The sequence below is a fragment of the Mesoplodon mirus genome (assembly GCF_964341445.2).
Source record: "Mesoplodon mirus genome assembly, chromosome: 7".
Classification (NCBI taxonomy): Eukaryota; Metazoa; Chordata; class Mammalia; order Artiodactyla; family Ziphiidae; genus Mesoplodon; species Mesoplodon mirus.
In genome coordinates, this window is record NC_138983.1 from 10745969 (window position 1) to 10764604 (window position 18636).

Here is an 18636-nt window from a genome sequence, read left to right on the forward strand (position 1 = left end):
GAGGGTGATGGGGTCAGGGGAAGGCAGTCCAGGACAGTGGACAGACGGACAGGACGCCCTCCTCCTCACTTCTCCTACACACCTGTCGCTCTCAAAAGCACCCCCCATGCACACTCGGGCTCACACTTTCTGGCTTACACCTATGTCCCCATGTGCACTTGTACTTGACCTCGGGCTTTTGCAAAATCTCCTCTGTAAAGGGAGATAGGATGAGCTGGGCTGCCGGCAGTTACGTCCAGTCCCCATCAATGGAGATGGATGTTACTTGAACACCAGTGTGACAACTCACTCTCTAGCTGTCCCCGCCTCCCCCCACCCCACCCCTAAATACACGCACACACACCCTGGGGCTGACATCTATTTCCTCCCTCAGCCTCCCTCCCCTGCCTCTGCCTGCCCGCTGCCTCGTGTCTAGCTGCCTCCAGAAGCCGCCTGCCTCTGCGGCTGGAATCCTCTGCTCTCTCTGTGCCCAGGTAAGGAGACGGTGGCCCCGGGGCTGGGCAGCCTCAGTGCCCTCTCTGGACCCGGGAGAGAAGGCACAGTTTTATCAGGGGAGGGGGCTGTTACCAGCTAGGATGGCAGAGGGTTGAGTTTACCAAAGACTGGAGGGGACTTGTCGCTCCGAGGAGGAAAGGACTACATTTTCCCAGGGAATAACCAGATGCCAGGCACAGTGGTCAACCATTAAGGCTTCTCTTTCCAGACTCAGGAGCGATCTGGGGGGAGGGTTACACGAGCAGTCTTAAGGTAACTGACCCAAGTGCACCCAGCCAGGAAGCCGTGGAGCTGGGATTCAAAGCCAGGTCTCTGATACCAAAAGCTGGTGTTCTCTGCCCCCAGCCCTCTGTCAAAACAGGACCTTCACTGATGGGCTCCCTGAGAACCCTGGGAGGCTGGGGGCCAGACTCTGTCAGCCAGGAAGCCCATACTGGGTGCTTTGTGAATGAGGACACCTCACTCAGCCTGGCAGGTGACACTGTCGCTCTGGTCACAGACGGCCAAGTGGGGGCTGGCAAGGAGAAGTGGCTTACCTCCCAGCTGGGTATGCAGGCAGCATACTCGGTCCCCAGGGCACAGCAGGATGTGCTGTCTGAGCATCCCCATGGGACTTCAATGGGGCTAAAGGGAATGTTTCAGCACAGAGAGGGGATGGCTCTTGTGTGTTTGCTGGGAGTGGAGTTCTCTCCCTTCCACTGCAGCTGAGGGACGCTGGGCCAGTTGCTGTGCTTCTCTGAACCTTTGTTTCCTCTTCTAAAAAATGCGGTCTCACAGGGTCATTGTGAAATGTAATCGCTCTGCAGACTCTAGAGCTTGGGAAATGGGAGCATTTTCAGGGAGCACAGGGACAACAGCTCCCCTCCCCCAACCTGCATGTCCCCAGCTCCCAGCGGCTCACCTGCCAAGGAAATTCTAGTTTGATATCCGGCACCCTCACCCTACGAAGGACCGTGGTCCCTGGAGAAGGGTGTGGATTTTCTCATCCTGGCCAACAGTGCCTCCCGTGGAAAGATGAATACTGAAGAACACCTCCTCCCCCGCCCCCCGCCCCCCACTTTCCTTCTCTTCTTTCTCTGTCATCTTGTGCTTAGAGCAGAGGTAAAGCACAGAGAACAGGCTGATTGCTAAACTGTCGTTCCTCCACATGCCTGGGTTGTTCCAGAAGCTTTGGGTAAGTGATTTAAACACTTGAGTTTCAGTTTCCTCATCTGCAAAACGGGATGGAGAGAAGTATCAGCACTTTTCTTCTAGAGCTGTGAGCAAGACAGTACCTATGTAAAGGATCTACCACAGTCCCTGGCATGTCACGGGGGGCCCAGGACAATCTGAGTTCCCAACCCGTGCTATCTGTCGGTCTCCACCTCCTGCATGCAGCCTCCCACCCTGACCTCCTCTGCCTTCACTGATCTCCACTGGCTCCACATCAGATGGTCTCAGGTTCTTTTTTTTAAAAAAAATAAATTTATTTATTTATTTTGGGCCGCGTTGGGTCTTCGTTGTTGCGCGCGGGCTTTCTCTAGTTGCGGCGAGCTGGGGCTACTCATCGTTGTGGTGCACAGACTTCACACTGCGGTGGCTTCTCTTGTTGCGGAGCACAGGCTCCAGAGCGCAGGCTCAGTAGTTGTGGCGCACGGGTTTAGTTGCTCCGCGGTGTGTGGGATCTTCCCAGACCAGGGCTCGAACCCGTGTCCCCTGCATTGGCAGGCAGAATTCTTAACCACTGTGCCACCAGGCAAGTTCTGGCCTCAGGTTCTTGATAAGGCTGTGGGTCTGCACATCTGGCCAGGGGCTGGCTTCTCCAGTGCTTAGCTGAGTAGTCACTCAATAAATAGCTGTTGAATGAGTATGAACAGGGCTGGGTTTCCTGGGGCTGGCTGAGCTCCTGTGGCTGCCCCTGAACAGGGGAGAGGTCTTCTGGCCCTACTGGGCCTCCGGAGCCCAAATCTGGTAGTTCCTTCTGCACAGCTCTCTCCCTGCTCTTATCTTACTTCCTCTTAAACTACCAAAGGAGGGGCTGGCTCCACTGTTTGCAGTCAACACACCCAACCAGCCACCACTCTGGGAGCAAAGGGCCACAGGACGATCTGCAGAGAGGCAAGGTCCGGGGGTGCTGTGGGTGGGTGCGTGGGTGGGTCATCCCTTAAATGCACGGACTCCGCCTTCCATTCCCATCCTCCAGCCCAGCTGAACCCTTCAGGGGGGCCTCGCTCACACCCCAGTGCTCTGGGGATGGGGAAAAGGAGCCCTTCGTGGCCTGACCTTGGTTCCTATTTCTCCAAGTGATCTTAGGCCATCTGCTTAATGATAATCACAACGCCATTGATGCAGTGCTTACTGCATGCGTACTCTTGCTTGAAATGCTTATATATATGATTAACTCATTTAATTCAACCACCAATAACCCTATGACCTAGATCCTGTTATGACTGCCATCCGTGTTACGGAGGAGCAAACAGGCTCGGAAAGGTTAAGTGTGTTGCCCAAGGTTGCACAGTGAGCAGGTGGTGGGGCTGGGATGTCATCCCCCCACCTTACTGCCCTTGCTCAACTTCATTGATCCCCAGGGGCCTCACCTATAACTGTCACGGGTCAGAGTCCCATCTCCTGGCCAGGGTCGCCCGTTGCCTGGCACTGCCCACCACAGTGCCTCTTCCTCTCCGCCGCAGAGCCCGCGATGTCGGCCAACGTCACGATGAAACCCCTGTGTCCCCTCCTGGAGCAGATGAGCCGCCTCCAAAGCCACAGCAACTCCAGCATCCGCTACATTGACCACGCGTCTGTGCTGCTGCATGGGTTGGCCTCGCTGCTGGGCCTGGTGGAGAACGGACTCATCCTCTTCGTGGTGGGCTGCTGCATGCGCCAGACCGTGGTCACCACCTGGGTGCTGCACCTGGCGCTGTCTGACCTGCTGGCCACTGCCTCCCTGCCTTTCTTCACCTACTTCCTGGCCGTGGGCCACTCCTGGGAGCTGGGCACCACCTTCTGCAAGCTGCACTCCTCCATCTTCTTCCTCAACATGTTCGCCAGCGGCTTCCTGCTCAGCGCCATCAGTCTGGACCGCTGCGTGCAGGTGCTGTGGCCCGTGTGGGCGCAGAACCACCGCACGGTGGCCGTGGCCCACAGGGTATGCCTGGCGCTCTGGGCCCTGGCCGTGCTCAACACCGTGCCCTACTTCATCTTCCGGGACACCATCCCGCGGGTGGACGGGCGTATCATGTGCTACTACAACGTGCTGCTCCTGAACCCCGGGCCCGACCGCGATGCCACGTGCAACTCGCGCCAGATGGGCCTGGCCGTCAGCAAGTTCCTGCTGGCCTTCGCGGTGCCGCTGGCCATCATCGCCGCGAGCCACGTGGCCGTGAGCGTGCATCTGCGCCACCGCGGCCGCCGGCGGCCCGGCCGCTTCGTGCGCCTGGTGGCGGCAGTGGTGGCGGCCTTCGCGCTCTGCTGGGGGCCCTACCACGTGTTCAGCGTGCTGGAGGGGCGCGCGCACGCGGACCCGGCGCTGCGGCCGCTCGTGTGGCGCGGGCTGCCGTTCGTCAGCAGCCTGGCCTTCATCAACAGCGTGGTCAACCCGCTGCTCTACGTGTTCACCTGCCCCGACGTGCTGCGCAAGCTGAGGCGCTCGCTGCGGAGCGTGCTGGAGAGCGTGCTGGTGGACGACAGCGAGCTGGGAGGCGGGGGCAGCAGCCGCCGCCGCCGCCGCGCCTCCTCCACCAACACCTCTGCCTCCTCCTTCTCGCTGGGCGGCCGCCGCCTGTCCCCGCTCGGGCCCGCAGGCCTGCTCGGCTGGCTGCGGGGTGGCCGCGCGGCGCCTCCGCAGAGGGACCGGGCCCGATCCGAGGACGAGCGGGGCCCCCTGAACCGGGCGCTGCGCACCACCTCGGCGTAGGAGCCACGGGCCGGGGGTCGCCAGGCTCGGACCATTCTCCCCCAGCCCCCGGGAGGCAAGGGCAGGGAGCGACCGCGCGCAGCAGCTTCCCCAGGGCCCGGACGTTTAGTCGGAGGCTAAGGAATCTGCACGTTAAAGCGTCCCACGTGACTCAGTGTATCCTTTTCAGAAACGAAGTGAGCTAAAGCCGTGCTTCTCAAACTTTCTTATGCGGGAGTCACCCAGGGATCCTGTCGGCTTGAACGAGCCGCCGGGCGGGTGTGCTGACAATCTGCATTTCTAACAAGCTCCCAGGAGGCGATGGGACCACGCTCGGAGTAATGTGAGGTTAAAGCCCTAAGACATCTCAAACTAGGGTAGTGGATGCCCCAAGGTACACAGGACGCGTCTCCATGGAGCTGTTTTTAGCAGATGATGGGTGGGGGGGATTTTTACATTAAACCAGTGATGTAGTTTTGGAGTAGAAAGCGAGAGAGGAAAAGTTTGGGAAGCACTGTTCCAGTCTAACCTCGCTTTGGTCCTTTAGTTGCGCTTTACTGAACTACACGCTTTATCCCACAATCTCCAGGGGCAGGTTCTATTAGCCCCACTTTTTACCATGTGCAAATTGAGGTGCAGGGAGGTTAGGTAACCTGCCCAAGGTGCAGGGACTGCATACCAACCATGAGGCATTACCTGTTCAATTACTATTTAGTACGTGAAAGGGCACCCCCCACATACCCAAGGTCCTTCAGATAGCAGCTGCATGGGAGCCCCCATCTCTACCTGTCCGACCCAGCATTGCCCGAAGTGGAAAAATCAAGGGGTGCTATGGTCAAAAATTGGGGAAACCTGGGCTAATCAAAGTGCCATGGACATCCTTACTGAAGGTCTTTAGTGTTTGGATGAGCCCCGCAACCTCCGTGACCACAGCCGGTGATACTTCCTAGCTCATCTGACACATGTGCCAGCTTACAGTTCCCTGGGATGCCCTCTGAGCAATGCTGGTAATCCTTAGATCTGTGCAGCACCCACCTCCCTCCCGAATGCACGGGGCTGCAGCTCTGACCCCCAATTTGTAGGTGTGAGGGGTAACTTACCATAGCATCTCCACTCTACCATGTCTGTTTAGCTCAGCAGCCCAGGGCCTGGTGCAGAGTTGGTGCGGTACATGTTTGGTGGATGGAACTGTCAGTGGAAGAGCCAGGGGAGAAACTCTCCTGGGATCTTGGTCCAGTGTTCCCTGTGCCACCACCCGCAGCTGGGCTCCCAGCGTTCATTTTCAGTGCCAGGCAGGGCCCGGCCCACAGCAAGCACTTGGCAAACGGAGCAGTCGACAGACAGCTGGCTGAACGGACATCCCATCTCGACCTCACCCATGCTCCCTCCTACCTGCTCCCCTGCTTCACCGAGCACTTGGCGCCAACTGACACACAGTACATTTTACTTGTTTATTATGTTTTCTCCATCAGAATGAAAGATCCTTGAGGGCAGGGACTTTTGTCTGTATTCCCTGGTACCTAGAACTGTGCCTGTACACAGCAGGCATTCAATAAATATTTCTGCTGTAGACTGGATGGCATGAGTTAATCAGATCTCTGGGGCTTCTGCAGAGTCTGGTACAGGAAAGGGGGAGCTAGAGAGACCCTGCCCCCTGCAACCTCCCCATTTTAACCTTAAGTGTTGAAAAGTGGGGCAGAGCTGGATTCAGTCTGCTGGGTGACAGGGTCAGTGGGATGCAGAGGGAGCCAAAGCAGCCTTTGGAGGAGGGGTGTGTGTGTGGGGGGGTGGATTCCTGACTTGCGGCCTCCTGGCCTGGGTTAGACCCAGGACTCAGACAGAACACACATATTTTGGGGAGTCACCCGCCAGTCACCAGCTCACTGAGGAACCAGAAATTACTCTTCGTGGTTTGAAGGCACTCGGAGAGGAGGGGGGAGGGGAGGGGGGGAGGGGAGGGGGGGGAAAGGAGAGGGGGGAGGGGAGAAGGGAGGAGCGAGCTGACCCTCCTCCCTCCTCCAGTCTCTGCCAGGTCCCAGGCTACCTCTGGGTCTCTGTGCCACAAAGACCTGCCTGTGAGTCCTTTTGAAGGCTCAGAGCCCCGTCTCGGGTGGAGCCACTGTTTTGGAGCCATGGAGTTGGAGTGCTGGGTCAGCAGAGGCGTGTGGCCAGTGGTCCGAGGGCTGCCATGTGTGACACGGTGCTTGGCCACAGAAGGCCTTGGCCACCCTGAGCTCAGATCTTGGCTGCTGGCCGCTGTGGCGGCTGCTTCTGCAGCTGGACCAGCGTGTCGCGCTTCTCAATGGAGCGCAGCTGCTGCTTCTTCGCCCGCTTGAGCTTGGTGGGGTTTCGGATCTGGGGGGGGTTGAAGGGAGGGCATTAGCATGGCTGGGGTCTCCGCCCTGCTCCCCAGGGAAAGGGAGGCCACCACGGGGGCCTGGGACTGCGGCATGAGCGGGGGCCGTGAAGCAGGGGTGCTGGGGTGTCTGGAACACGACATTCAGCCTGGCCGTGTCCCGTCCCGCAAGCAGGGCAACGCTCACCACTTGGACAATCTCCGCCTTCCGCTCGTTCTCCAGGCGGCGTTTCAGGTTCTCGGCGCGGCGCTGCTTCTTCTCCTGGACACACAGGGGAAGGCGATTGGGTCTGGGAGCCGAGGCGGCCCTGGTCTCCCAGGCAGTGAGAGCTGACAGAATTCCCAGGGAGGAGGGCAAAAGGCCCACTTATCCCGGCTCTGGGTTGTTCCTGGTGCTGGGGGGTGGAGAGGCAGCAAGGAACCATCCCTGTGCCCCTGGAACCAGCACCCAGAGGCCCACTCTGGTGGGAAGTTCCTGACTTCACCTGAGAAGGGGGGCGCCTGGTCAGGCGGCTGAGGACACTGGGGTTGGAGGGGGCGGGGTGGGGTAAGACACAGGTGGCACCCCACTTGGAAACTCAGGCCCATGCAGACAGTGGCTCCTCTTACCACACCCCTCATCAACTGCCCGGGGAGAAGGGGTGGCTGGCCCTTGCCCTCATTCCCGTCCTCTGAGTCCCCCCTCTCCCCCTGAAGCCCACGAGCCCCTAGAATGCAAGGGCTGGCCTCCTGAGGTTCACCCTGGCGCAGGGCTGGGAAGGGAGGAGGCTGCAGAGAAGAGGCTCCGGAGCCATCTGGTCCGGTTTGAACCCTGACTCTGCTACTTCCTGAATGTGTGACTTTGGCCAAGTGATTTAAGCTCTGTGTCTCAGACTCCCATCTTTAAAGTGAGGATGATTACATAAGATTGTTTTCAGGACTACGTGAATGAACACACATACAGGGCTTGGAATAGTACTGGCCCACTGGGAACACTTAGAAGATCAATGTAGACGGAGTCTTCCTTGGGAACGGCTAGGCTGACTGCTGTCCCTGGTGGGACAGGGCAGGGACGGTGGCCCCAAGGCTGTGCATGGTCAGGGGCCTCCCCCGGCTTTGGCAACACAGGGTAGAAGGGGTGGCTTGGGCCCGCGGGGAGAAAGGAGAAGTGACACTTGAGCTCCCTGAGGCGCAGGGGAGGGTCTGGACTGGGGGCTGGGCGGGGCACCTCTAAGGGGACAGTGACAAGAAGGTTCTCTCTTGCCCAAGAGGGAGCCAGGGCCACATAGGAAGCTAGATAAGGCCTCAGCACGAGGTGGCGGCCACACAGTCTGCAGGGCCTCGGCCATAGGCTGAGCTGGGGCAACTCAAAGCAGGGGACACATGACCAAGTGGCTGACCCACCCCCTCCCCTCATGGCCAGGCAGGGGCTGCAGGCTGGGGGCGCGGCGTTTGACTCCTCCGGTGGCCCGGGGACCACGAGGCGAGTGACGTCCCACTAAGAAGTCCGCTCCTGGTGGATCTACACCACCACCTCCCTGTCTGCCTTCTGGGGCTTCCTGGAGGTTAGAGAGGTTGGGCGTGAACCTCTAACAGGGCACCTGTGGCCCTGGGATGAGCGTGAGGGAGAGCTGGAGGAACGCGCAGGCTGCCCACTTCGCTGATGTGTAGCAGCTGTGTCTTGGGGAATGCCAGCAACACCCGGATGAGGCCTCCAATGTGTATGCCTTTCCCACCCTTCCCCACGGCCCCCAGGCTGGAGAACGGCTTTTTTCTTTTTTTTTTTTTTTTGCGGTACGCGGGTCTCTCACTGTTGTGGCCTCTCCCGTTGCGGAGCACAGGCTCCGGACGCACCACGGCTCACGGGCCCAGCTGCTCCGTGGCATGTGGGATCTTCCCGGACCAGGGCACGAACCCGTGTCCCCTGCATCGGCAGGCGGACTCTCAACCACTGAAGCCTGGAGAACGGCTCTTGCCCAAGCCCCTCCCACCCCTGCCTGGCCGGCCCCTCCCACCCCTACCTGGCCGCCCCCTCACCTGCCGGCGCCGCTCCTTCTCCTCCTGCAGGTGCCGGGCAAAGTCCTTGGCCTGCTTTCTCTCCTGCCGGTCCTTCATCTTCTGCTGCCAGGATGTGCGCAGGGGCTTGTCCTGAACCATCTGGGAGAACCTACATGGGGCAGACTGGGTGCTCTTGGAGTCCGCGGGATGCCCCGGTGCCCTCCCTTTGGGCCTTCTTCCCTACCTGCCTGCTTGCCCGGCAGTCGACCCTCCGGGTCTGTAGAAACTTGGAGCAGGAAAGGGCCCTGATCACGCCCACTGCCATTTCTTAAGCCCTGGTTATGTGCCTGAGGTGGGAACTCCCATTCCCTCCAGTATAGAGGAGCAAACAAAGACTCAGAGAGGTTAAGTAATTGCCCAAGGTCACCTTGCTCCTGAGCAGCAGTCTGTGACCAGAGTCCGGGCCGCACGGCCTCCACCACCAAGCTCCGCTGCTCCGGCCGAGCGCAGAGGGCTGGGCATGGACGCCTCTGCAGAGGGGGCTCACTCCCTACTGGGGCGCAAATGGTCACGGTCCCCTGCAGTGCTTCAGAACCTCTGTCCCAGCAGGGGAAATGTGAAAATGGAGTGGGTGCTAGGGAACATCAGGGAAGTCTTGATTTTCTAAAGAGTGATAGTGACACGGTCACAGAAGCGAGATCACCTCTGTAAGAACGCACACTGCCAGGATCTAGGGGTGGGATGATAAATCTAGGATGTGCTGTAAAACATTCCGGCAAGATGGAAAAACGTCAAGGAGCAAGAGGACACTAGACCAGGAAAAGGCTGAGGGCTGCTGAGACTGGTGACGAGGGCTTGGGGGTTCATGCAGCCGTGCCGCCCCTTTTCCGTAAGCTTTCTCCCTGAACGATTTGAAGCCTGTTCGGGTGTCCCACGGGCCTTCTTTCCCCCTCAGCAGTTCCTCTCGTAGTGGCCTTTCCGCCTCCCTCAATAATTTCTTGACTTTCAAAAGAGCTCCTGTTTACCCACGTCCACTCTACCATGCCCCATGCAGTCACAGCAGTGGGCTGCAGTGGGCACCGGGCAGAGCCCACTCCCGCCCCTGGGAAAGGTCAATACGGCTCTTCTGGTTCATCCTTCCCCTTTCTTGCTCCACAGGAGTCTGCACATACAGCCTGGACCCTGACCCCAGGCCTGTCCGTCCTGTCTGGTTCTGCCTACCCACCCCCTCCCCAGTTCTGCCTGCCTGCCCCCAGCACACACCCCACTGCTTCTTGTCCCCCTCCCCTTACGTGGAGACAAGAACCGTTCCCATCACAAAGGGTGGTGGGCGGATTCATGGCTCCCCGCCACAGGAGAAGCGTTGAGCACAGTGCTCTGCATATAGTAGGTGCTCAGTGAATCCACCCTTCAGAGAACGGACACGGTGCACCCGGGGAGGACTGGGCAGAAGGTGGCATTAGGCCTGGGCACAGGGGGTGGGGCGGGGTGGGTGAGTGGGCGTGTGCTTCCCAGCCTCGGCTCCCTCCCCCCGCATCCCCCCTTTGCTGGGACACCTCGTGCAGCAGGTGCCGCCCCTGCCTTCTCGGGGCTCACTCACCAACTGCTGAAGCTGCTTTCTCAAAGGTCCCAAACATCCATTCAACGGCCCCTCTGGCCCTTATCCACAGGCCTGGCGCCGCTTCTGAAGGTGCTTTAATTCTACTGCAGCAGCTTCCTTACTGGTCTCCCTGGTCTCCCCTCTGCCCTCCTAAAGGTCTGTTCTCCACAGGCCAGACGGGTCCTTGCAGAGGTCAGATCGCGTCACTCTTTTGCTCAACACCTCCCATGGCTCTCACGCTCACTCAGGTCCCTGCAAGGGCCCATGTGGGCCCACGTGACCTGGCCCTGTGACCACTCTGATCTCACTCACCTCCTACCGCTCCCCTTGCGCCCAGTGATGAGGCCTCTGGACTGTTTCTCAAACACAAGAGCACACACCTGCCTCTGGACTTTCTGTTCCCCTTGCCTGGATACTCTTTCCCAGTATGTTCACTCAGGCCTCTGCTCACATCCCTGTGGCAGTGAAGCCATCTCTAATCACTGTGACAACGCCCTGCACCTCTTGCTTTGTTATTTTCCTATATTGCCCTAATTACTGATATATGTATACATTACGTGGTGGTTACCCATTTCTCACAACTAGAATGTTTTGTTTATAGCCACGTTTACCCCCAGATCCTAGCTCAATGAAATATAAACTGGTTGAATGAATGAACTACCTTCTGTTCTCATTCATCTACTTGTTTGACTCAGTGCCTACCATGTGCTGGGCTCTGGGGAGAATCTAGCCATTGTAGGTAAATCCTCACTCTCCTGGAGCCTCTGGTCTAGAGGGGAAGCTGGCAGCCGACAAGAATCACACAAGTAAACAAGCATTTGTGCAAATGGGGGTGTTACAAAAGATATAAGGTACAATGACAGCATATAGCTTGAGGACTTAACCCCGGTTGGGTTGGACAAAGAGGGCTTTTCCCAGCGGGCGATGTTTAAGTGGAGCCCTGGAAGATGAGCAAGGAATGGCCAGGGGAGGAGCCTTTCAACAGAAGGAACAGCATGTGCAAAGGCCCTGAGCTGGGAGGGAGCATCATCTACAAGGGGCACACAGAGGGGAGGTCAGTGTGGGAGACTCTTAGTGATGGCAGAGATGGCAGAGGAGAGGAAGAAGTCTGGAGCACAGCTCCAGGCAAACAACAGGAAGCTGGGAAGCATTTCAGCTCGGGCAGGAAGCTGGGACAAAACACCCTTTCCCTTGCTTCTTGGTATCCTCTGCTGACCCTCTCTTCTCCTGGCCTGTGTGTCGGAGCAGCCTCCTCATGCTCAGTGAGCTCCTCTCCCCGCCATCCACCTCCCGAGTACCAGGACTCCAGGCTCCCACACTCAACTTGCTCACCATCCTCTTCCCACCGGAACCAACCTCTTCATCTGGTCCCACATGGCCACCAGTGGCCCCACCATTCTCTGGGACTTGCTGGGACCGAGGTGGAGGGGCAGCGCCACCACCCACTTCTCCAAGTCCAACAGTCGCTCCATCTTCAAAGTCTCTGATTGGTGACTTGTAGGAAATCACTCCCTAAGTTTCAGTTTCTTCTCTGTTTAAGGGGGGAGGGGCTTGGGGGAGGGGAATAATGCCCACCGCCTTGGGGTTTAGGGGTTCAGCAAAATGACATCTGCAAAAGGCCTAGCACAAAGCTTGATGCACAGTCATCCCTTAGTAAATGTCCGCTTCTTCCGTAAAATCACTGCCTTCCCCTATGGGCCCTCACAGCCAGGAATTCCTATCTGCCCAGTGGTTCCCAGTAGCTAAAACATGAACTGGACCCCACCTCTCCTTCCTGGCAGCCTAAACATTTCCTTCTTCAGTTGCGCCTCTTCGTCCCTTCACTCAACAAACATTTAATTGAGCACTTACTGGCACAGAAAGACAAGACCTCACGCCTACCCTTTAGAAGGGATAGTTAGGGAGTTTGGGATGGACATGTACACACTGCTATATTTAAAACAGATAACCAACAAGGAACTACTGTAAAGCACAGGGAACTCTGCTCAATAGTATGTAACAACCTAAATGGGAAAAGAATTTGAAAAAGAATAGATACATGTATATGCATAACTGAATCACTCTGCACCTGAAACTAACACAACCTGGTTAATCAACCATGCTCCAATATAAAATAAAAGTTTAAAAAAAAAAAAGAAGGTTGCAACTCAATGCAAGGCGGTTCTACAGAGCACGGGTAAAGGGCTTTCACGCAGACTCTGGAATCAGATCTGTGTTCAGGTCCTGCCTCTACCACACATTTAGCCTCCCTGAGCCTCAGTGTCCTCACATGTAAAATGAGGATAATCCTAATGCCTGCTGCTTCATAGAGCTGATGAGCTGATTAATTGCCAAGAAGCATGCTGCTCCCTGTCTGAAAGGCCCTTCCCCTGGCCAATCCGTACCAGAGTGCTTAGCAGCGTCCTATATACTCAGCGCTTGGTAGTGCCTTTTATCAAAAAGGCAAATAGATACAGATAATGTAACAGATAATGGTGGATGAAGACCTCACTGCTGGTTTACTTGCTTCTGCCCCCTTACTAGAGAGGTCAGAGACAAGGATAAATGCGTGTTGAACGAACACAGATGAGGTGCTATCCAGGGGTCCTTTAAGGGCACCCCTCCCTGAGATCCCAGTGCATTTCACCACATTCTGGTTATAATTACCTCTTTGTGTGACTCCCCCAGTGATGTGAGATCTCTCCAACCTACGGGCTATCTCCTGGCTGCACCCAGGCTCCAGCACCACACAGAACCCCACCCCTGCCCAGCTGTCCCCCACTTCACCTCTTCTTTGAGCGGTCCTTCCACACCCGCCCAGACTTGGGCTTCCCCTTCGGGATTTTAGGAACCTCCTCCTTCTTCGGTTTCTTGGACGCTGGGGCCTGGGCTGAAGAACCTTCTCGCTTCTTTGGCCCGAGGCCGTCTCTCTCCGGCTGCCCGGCCGGCGGTGGCTTGCTCGGCTCATGTTGATCCCGTGGGGAGCCGGGCGACTGGGGTGTCAGCTCCTGCAGTGGCTCAGAGGGCTCGGGACCCGGCGCTTGCTGACCGGGGTAAGGCTCTAGTGACCCTGGGCTCGGCTGCAACTGATGTCGGGGGGACCCCGGGGTCGGCTCCTCCTTACTCTTGGGCAACTCCGAATCCGCTTCTCGGTCCTGGGAAAACTTTGGTGACTCCCCACTTAGCTTTGGCTGAAGTCGGGAGAATTCAGGACTCGATTCCGGCTGTCTTTGGGGCGACTCCAGGCCTGGGTCTCGCTGACGCTGGGGCGACCCTGGGCCCGGCTCTGGCTGCTTTCGGGGGGACCCCAAGCCTGCCCCCTCCCGTAGACTGGGTGATCCCGGGCTTGTCTCCGGCTGGTGTCTGGGAGACTCCAGGCCAGGTGGCCGCACACTCCGAGGAGACCCGGGCTCCCTCCTTTCTTCTGGGCTCGACTCGAACTCCACAAGGGCCCGTCTCGCCCGCAGAACTGAGGTGGGGTTCTCGGGGGATTCAGGCTTTAGTCCTTCCAGCCGCCGGCTGCGCCTCAGCGGCGTATCCATGGCCCGGGCAGAGTTTCTAAACGCGAGCTCACGTGCAGTCTCTCGGACTACCGGCGCCGTCCTATGACGTTATAACCCCGCCACGTCTGCGCCGGGCAGGAGGGGCTGTTGCCTCGGAGGCCATGTTGGTGATGGGCGAAGAGGCGCAGGGAGAAGTCCGGGGAGAGCGGGCGTTGGGTTTACTAGGCGCATGCGCAAAGCGCTTTGGCTCATTTACCTGTAACTGAAGAATGAGTCCCAGCTTGAGATCCGTATTCACCTTGCCTGCGAGCCCAGTCTCCCGGGGGGAAAGAGAGTGTGCAGGCGGAAAAAGGTAGAAGGGGGTCCCATTTTCGGGAGAGAAGAGGATTGGAAAAAGATCCAGGGAGCCTGTAGGCAAGGCTGGATGGAAACTTTGCTGCTAACTTACTTCTTTACTGCTAACTCAGCTTCAGCGCTGAGCACAGCCCCACCTGCTGAGCCACTGCCGACAGGACACAGGAGCAGGAGTGAGAGTATCAGCGTATCAGATGGGCCCCAGGGTGTCTTGACTGCTGATCAAGAGGAGGTGAGGAGGAGGAAAACCCAGGCAAGTTTCCTGGAGGATTCCTTAACACCTCTCACCCCTTGGCTGGTGCCACACGGCATCCGAAATGCACCCCGATTAATTTAGCCTGTTGAAATCACCTCCCCAAGGCTAAGGCGATGGCACAGCTTCTTCACTATCCTTAGAGGTTGTCAGAATTAGTTGCACCCTTGTGCTGTAATCCTGTGTCAGTCCCTGCCTTTCTGGCCGCTCTCAGAGACTCCATCTGCAGGCTCAGCGGCCTTGGGCCCCTTGCTCCTGGACCAAGGAAATCCTTGCAGTGAGTCTTTGTCTCAGTGCCCCAGCCCAGCAGTGCAGCTCCCCGCTGCAGAAGCAGCTCAGACCCCTCCTTAGCCAGCTCTTCCAACCCCCCAGTTCTCAGTTCCTTAAATCCCCTGCCCCAGCCTGGATGCCTAAATGGCCTGCCACTCACATCCACACCTGGCATGCATTACCAGGGCTGTGGAGACGGCACACCACCTCACTGCCCTGCCCTACCCTGGGTCCCCTCAGCTCTCCTCACTTCCTGAGCACCTGTCCTCAGCTGGAGGGATCATTCTCGAATGCCAATTGGATCGTATCCTGGTTCCGCTTAAAATACTTCAGAGGGTGATCTCAGGTCCCTGCCAGGTGATGTAAGAGCAGGGGATGCTTTACAGACATCCTTCAGATCTGGTGAGGAGACCCCTAATCAGTGGAGGCATCAAGCGATCTCTGGCCCAGAACCATCCCTTCCACCCAGGCTCAGTTTGTCATTGTCATTATAAATGGTGTGCAGGGGCCCAGGGGACACTCCTGAATTTTTCAGAAAAGTGTGTGACACTTGTGTGACAGTTGCTGTTGGAACTCTGTTCTCATATGCTCTTTGTCTTTCTACTGCAGGCATCCCAGCCTCCTGCCCTCGGGGGAAAGGATGCTGAAGGGCGTGGGTCTTCTACAGTCTCCCAGAGGCCCCAGCAGGATTGAGCCCCAGTTTCTACGAAGGCAACCTGGTCATTCATGCACCTTCTTTTGGCTTCTCCCCTGTTCCTGTCTCAGCTTCCCACTCCCTTAGAGGTGCTTGCTGGGGTCATTTTCTTTCTTTCTTTTTCGGCGGCGCCATGTGGCATGTGGGATCTTAGTTCCCCGACCAGGCAATGGAACCCATGCCCCCTGCATTGGGAGTGAAGAGTCTTAACCACTGGATCGCCAGGGAAGTCCCCTTGCTGGTGTCATTTTCTGAATAGACTATTTGCATTTAAATCCTTGTCTCAGAGTCAGCTGTGGAGGAGCCCAGCCAAAAACACTGGGACAAGTAATTATTGGACCAGGCATTCTTTCACGTGCTCTATATGTACAAACTCACTTAATCCTCACAACCACCCTGTGAGGCAGGTGCTGTTGTTATTACTCCCATTTCACAGATAAAGAAAACTGAGGCACAGAGAGGCTGGGACACTTGTAAAGGTCACACAGCAGAGAAATGGTGGAGGTGGGATCCACATGTGGGCTTCTGACTGCAGAGCCACAACACTTAAGAGTAAATCTCTCTGTTATCCGTGTAAGAAAACCAAGGCACAGAAAAGCTAAGCTGTTTGCCTAAAGTCACACAGCTCTACATCGACGAGCAAGGACTACATTTCCGGTGCTGACAAGCTTAGTTGCCTTGCAACTGTCATTCCCGTGGGCCTCCCTCACCCGTTCCTCACACTGATCTTGGTCTGCGTACTGGGAGATGCTCGGTGCCAGGTCGCCTTAGGGGCCTGCCGAGGCTCTGTGTGCACACGCGTGGAGCGGAATGTGCGGAATCAGCAATACCGGGCTTGTTTATGTAACCTGAGATCTGCTGACTGAAGGAAACTGTGTGCCCACAGATGACGGAAGATACAGATCAGGTGTTCTTCTCAGAGCCACTGAGCCTCCATCCAGCCATAGGTGCTGTGGTTGAGAGGGTTTGACATATCAGGGACCTGTATCCCTGTATCCTCTGCTCAGCACCAAGATCAGAGATGGCTAGGGAATGGGTCCTGGCAGTCACCAGATGCACTCCTTGAGCACTTGCTCAGTGCCGGGCCTCCCCTGCGGGCTCATTAATCCCCTGGGACGTCGGTGCAGGAGGGTGATTGCAGCACATGCTGGATGAGTGTTTGCTGTATAAGTGAACGGGCAGGGAGGAACATCCGCGGTTTACCAACAAGGAAATCCAAGGCTGGGACAGGCTGTGATCTGGCACAGGGTGACCCAAGGAGAGGGTGCAAGGTGCAAGGTGCAAGGTCAGGGCTGGAATTCGGGGCTTCCTGACTCTAAACCCAAGCGCTCACTTGCACGTGCATTGTACTCAGGACTAGGAGACGGGCTGAGGGTGTGTAAGGACTTCCTCGGTCTGGGAGGGTGGATCTGGCGACTGGGACATCGCTGAGTGTGGCTGGAGTGAGAGCAGGGCCCCGATGAGGCGGAGGCATCCCTGCACTTGAGCTGCCCCTGCCTGCCTGTCACTGGGTCACATGGGTCCAGGCTGCTCTCTGTTCCACTTAGGGTTCTCAAGTATTCGAAGACAGTTTTCCTGTAGCTTCCCCGGAATTGTCTTTTATCCTGGCTGAACATCTGCTCCTCCAGCTGTCTCTCCCACAGCGGTCAGTCTCTGGGGAAGACACTGGTTCTCTACAGCCTTCAGACTGTGGTGTCCAGAGCTCCTGCAGGCACCCAGGATTGATTGTCCCACAGAGAGCTGAGTGGATGTGTCACCTCCCTGTTCCATGGTCCCTCTCAGTATGGCCAGGCACCCACCCTCTCTTCTCAACAGTGAGCTGCCAATTGAAACACTGTCTGGTTCCAGATGCGGATCCCGGGATCCTGGACGTGAGCTGTTGGCTTTTCTAGACAAGTGCGGGATGTGTCATTTGGCCGTGCTACATTTTGCTTTGACCTCTCTGGAGACCCAGTGCTCCTCCTTCAGTCTTTGCTGCCCCCTCCTCCTGTGGGCGTGTGAACAGCTGCTCTGGACACCGTGAATCAGGCTTTCCTGAGAACCTGCAACAAGAGTGAGGTTATCATGTCTGTTCTTATCAGCGGTTCTTATCTTGGAGGTTCATCTTTTCTGCGCATTCCCAGCAGCTCACAAGGAGTTTCAGATCCTCAAGAGGAGGAGGCAGAGACCTCAGCAGAGGGGCCAGGGGGAAGGGCGGGCAGGAGTGGCCCCTGGGACCCCTGGGCGTTGCCAGCGTGCAGAGGAGCTGACTTGACTGGGAAGGGACCCCTTTGCAAAGCTCTCGTGAACCCGCAACTCTTATCTCCTGATCCCCTTACAGCATCTGCAGGTTTTGCTGAAACAGGAAGGGGTGGATGTGCTACTGCCGGTGTGACAAGACCTCCCTCTGCCTTCCCACAACCCCGGGCCCTCGCCAGCTTCCACAGTCTGGTCCCCTGCCCTGGGCAGGCCAAGGAAGGGAGCGCAGGAGTGGGCTGGGGAATAAACACCTGTGCCAGGTGGGAGGAAGATACCCCAAGAAGGGGGGCATGGCAACTCATGCCGCCTCTCACCCTCACCCCAATGTGTCCAATAGCAATGCTTCTCAAACTTGGGTGGGCAGTGCTTTGTGACCGCCTGGAGGGGTGGGATAGGGAGGGTGGGAGGGAGGGAGACGCAAGAGGGAAGAGAGATGGGAACATATGTCTATGTAGAACTGATTCCCTTTGTTATAAAGCAGAAACTAACACACCATTCTAAAGCAATTATACTCCAAAAAACTTGGGTGGGCATCAGAATCACATAGAAGACATGTTAAAAGCCAGACTTCTGGACCCAAACTCCAGACATGATGATTCAGTAGGTCTGGGGTGGGCCTGGGATTCTGCATTTCTACAAGCTCCCGGGTGATGCTGCTCTTGGTACGTGGACCACGCTTACGGGAGCTGGAGGGAGGGAGAGATTTCCTGTTTCACCTTCGTGGACGGGGCTGGGGCTGAGCTCCCCATCATCCTACCATTTGCTCATTCACCAAATTTTTTTTTTTTTTTTTTTGTGGTACGCGGGCCTCTCACTGTTGTGGCCTCTCCCATTGTGGAGCACAGGCTCCGGACGCGCAGGCTCAGCGGCCATGGCTCACAGGCCCAGCCGCTCTGCGGCATGTGGGATCTTCCCGGACCGGGGCACGAACCCATGTCCCCTGCATCGGCAGGCGGACTCCCAACCACTGCGCCACCAGGGAAGCCCTCGTTCACCAACTATTGATTGACTATTTACTCTGAGAGGCACTAGGGGTGGAGAGC

General features: G+C 57.2%; 2 protein-coding genes and 1 long non-coding RNA gene across 4 annotated transcripts; 2 read left to right on the forward strand and 1 right to left on the reverse strand.

Annotated features, from left to right (window-relative positions):
* The first annotated feature begins 223 nt into the window (after nt 1-223).
* Nucleotides 224-4456, forward strand: PTGDR2 (prostaglandin D2 receptor 2). 2 transcript variants are annotated; one of them, XM_082628552.1, is made up of 2 exons: nt 224-473; nt 3165-4456. In XM_082628552.1, exon 2 carries the CDS (start codon nt 3173-3175, stop codon nt 4388-4390), a length of 1218 nt encoding a protein of 405 aa, XP_082484678.1. In that variant the 5' UTR covers nt 224-473; nt 3165-3172; the 3' UTR covers nt 4391-4456. The 2 variants fall into 2 exon arrangements, with proteins under 2 accessions (XP_082484678.1, XP_082484679.1); XM_082628553.1 differs by lacking the exon at nt 224-473 and adding an exon at nt 2513-2597.
* A 1346-nt stretch (nt 4457-5802) lies between these two features.
* Nucleotides 5803-13931, reverse strand: CCDC86 (coiled-coil domain containing 86). The gene is made up of 4 exons (XM_082628554.1): nt 13069-13931; nt 8742-8871; nt 6913-6987; nt 5803-6724 (listed from the first exon to the last, which is right to left on the reverse strand). Exons 1-4 carry the CDS (start codon nt 13821-13823, stop codon nt 6605-6607), a joined length of 1080 nt encoding a protein of 359 aa, XP_082484680.1. The 5' UTR covers nt 13824-13931; the 3' UTR covers nt 5803-6604.
* Nucleotides 13932-13962: 31 nt separating this feature from the next.
* LOC309808362 lies at nt 13963-15936 on the forward strand. The gene is made up of 3 exons (XR_014294743.1): nt 13963-14136; nt 14252-14370; nt 15271-15936. It is a non-coding gene; the product is annotated as an uncharacterized lncRNA (long non-coding RNA).
* Nucleotides 15937-18636: the final 2700 nt, after the last annotated feature.

What these genes read in the sequence shown, in the direction of transcription:
- PTGDR2 (XM_082628552.1), top strand. Translation starts at nt 3,173, where the DNA reads ATGTCGGCCAACGTCACGATGAAACCCCTGTGTCCCCTCCTGGAGCAG.
- CCDC86 (XM_082628554.1), bottom strand. Translation starts at nt 13,823, where the DNA reads ATGGATACGCCGCTGAGGCGCAGCCGGCGGCTGGAAGGACTAAAGCCT. An exon ending in AAGGACCGCTCAAAGAAGAG is followed by an intron (nt 8,872 to 13,068) that starts GTGAAGTGGGGG and finishes TGCCCCATGTAG; the next exon opens with GTTCTCCCAGATGGTTCAGG. An exon ending in AGGCGGAGATTGTCCAAGTG is followed by an intron (nt 6,725 to 6,912) that starts GTGAGCGTTGCC and finishes AACCCCCCCCAG; the next exon opens with ATCCGAAACCCCACCAAGCT.